Source organism: Limulus polyphemus, unplaced genomic scaffold (genome assembly GCF_000517525.1).
Source record: "Limulus polyphemus unplaced genomic scaffold, Limulus_polyphemus-2.1.2 Scaffold17087, whole genome shotgun sequence".
Taxonomy (NCBI): domain Eukaryota; kingdom Metazoa; phylum Arthropoda; class Merostomata; order Xiphosura; family Limulidae; genus Limulus; species Limulus polyphemus.
Genome location: NW_013682697.1, coordinates 126 through 2,519, shown reverse-complemented (window position 1 = coordinate 2,519; position 2,394 = coordinate 126). Strand labels below are relative to the sequence as shown.

General features: G+C 29.8%; 1 protein-coding gene across 1 annotated transcript; it reads right to left on the bottom strand.

Moving 5' to 3' along the window:
* Positions 1-360: 360 nt before the first annotated feature.
* LOC111084333 (myotubularin-related protein 8-like) lies at positions 361-2,190 on the bottom strand (the record flags this gene model as incomplete). The annotated part of the gene is made up of 2 exons (XM_022381076.1): positions 2,054-2,190; positions 361-470 (listed from the first exon to the last, which is right to left on the bottom strand). Coding segments are annotated over exons 1-2 (234 nt in total), but the record flags the coding sequence as incomplete, so codon positions are not given.
* Positions 2,191-2,394: the final 204 nt, after the last annotated feature.

Genomic DNA, 2,394 nt, shown 5'->3' with positions numbered 1-2,394 from the left:
GGTAAGACCTTTACAACAGTCTGATAATGTACCAGGAAATTCAATAGGTAAGACCTTTACAACAGTCTGATAATGTACCAGGTGATTCAATAGGTAAGACCTTTACAACAGTCTGATAATGTACCAGGAAATTCAATAGGTAAGACCTTTACTATAGTCTGATAATGTACTAGGTGATTCAATAGGTAAGACCTTTACAACAGTCTGATAATGTACTAGGTAATTCATTAGGTAAGATCTTTACAACAGTCTGATAATGTATCAGGTGATTCAATAGGTAAGACCTTTACAACAGTTATAGATTAAGAAATGACTACTAAAATTAATTATGAAATTCTAAACTTTCAATTAAAAACCTACCTTAGCAATAAACACTGCAGTTTCTATGATACTTCGAACATGCTTGAGCCAGCCACTAGATTCTAAGCCAGTCAAAAACGCATTCATTGAGGGGATCTTCAACTCAGATACTGTTAAAAATAAAGTACATTTAAATGGTATAAATAAGTAAATAAAAATGTGGAAATTGCTTTGACGTTCAGACAAATCTAGAAGTTTATGATAAACATTCAAACTAACAAATCAAAACGTTTGGTTTTGTGTATGGTGCCTTACCACTAATAACCTGAATTATTTTTAATTTTTGATAACATGTAACATTCTAATGAGCTGTGAATTCAGAGAAACCTGTTTGCTGAAGCAGAACTAACAAATGAAAGAACATATCTGCCCTCTACATTATCTTTTCTTAAATGAAATTCATGTTTTGATGAAGAAAAGAAGTTATCATCTAAATCAAAAGATTGTTTATTTCAAACTAAAGAGAGAGAGAAAAAGTATACTTGCTCCATGTGTGTTGAAACTTGTAAGACTACATCTATTATGAATGGTGACAAGGTATTATCACAGACTTCGACAGACAGATACGTACTTGTTTTCACTACAATTGTCACTGTTTAGAAGCCAGAGTGTAACTTGTGTGGTGAGAATAAGATGGTGAAACCAGACTAATACAGTAAGAAAGTCCCTACCTGGTGCAGGTCATACCAACTTATGGAGTTTCATAGGACTGGATGACAACACCTAACATTTTCAGCTTCCATGAAGTTAAAATAGTTAATGATCGTGTTACCTTAGTCAAGATTTGTCTGATTATGTACACGACTGTCATAATTTCCAGGAATAATACTAACTCATAATCAAATGTTATTTTCACTTCAAAGGAGTATTACACCTTGAATTATGATGAGTTTTGTAAGGTTATGGCTTTGAGAATATAATTTTCAATTACATCTTTCATTAAATAATAGGTGACTTGAAGTAACATGAATTAAAATTATAACAGAACCTCAAAACAATTGGCCATTTTCTTCCATCAAATTTAATCCTCTCAGACAGAAAATTACTTTATCATATCTGTATTGAATTTCATGCTTATAAGATGCAAATAAATGGCAGGAAATGTTTAAAAAGCTTTAAAAAAAACTTTGGATATTTTGCTTTTACAACTTTTCAAACTATGTTTGACATAATAGAACATTATCATATTTTTAGAGGACATTTCATACTTCTTCTTTTAGTTATGGAAATCTTTTGAAATTATTAAGAAACTTTAAACAAACACCAATTACAGATTAAGTGCTATTTAGTGATTTCTGGATATAAAAAAAAAATTCAGTGTTAAAAACAATATATTTAACCTTCTACAATCTTATAAAGAAAAGTTTCAGCATTAAAAACATCACAGCTTATCTTCTACAAGTTTATAAATAAAATGTTGGCATTGAAAACATTACAGCTTATGTTCTACAAGTTTATCAATACAATTCTGCCAGTGCAAGCACTACAGCTAACCTTCTACAAGTTTATAAATAAAACGTCAGCATTAAAAACACTACATCTAACCTTCTAAAAGTTAATAAATAAAATGTCAGCATTAAAAACACTACATCTAACCTTCTAAAAGTTAATAAATAAAATGTCAGCATTAAAAACACTACATCTAACCTTCTAAAAGTTAATAAATAAAACGTCAGCAGTAAAAATACCTTACCTTCTATTAGTTTATTTAGACTACTTCTCATAACATGGATATTTTCTATCCCAAAAAACTGGAATTTGATGTTTTCATAGAAACTCTCATTTTCATAACCTTTTCCTGCTGCTTTATTGGCCATTGCATTAATCTGTCAAATAAATAATTATTTCAAATACCTCATAGCAGTTAAAGACTGTAATAAAGTATGAACAAGATTCATCTAAACTTGAATATAAACTTTTATGTTTTGTTGTGATATTAGAAATTGTCAAAAATCACTTGAAAATACTGTCTATGTGACAGTACAACTCACACTGTAAACTGCTGAATACAGTAACTAATATCTGACAAGTGGC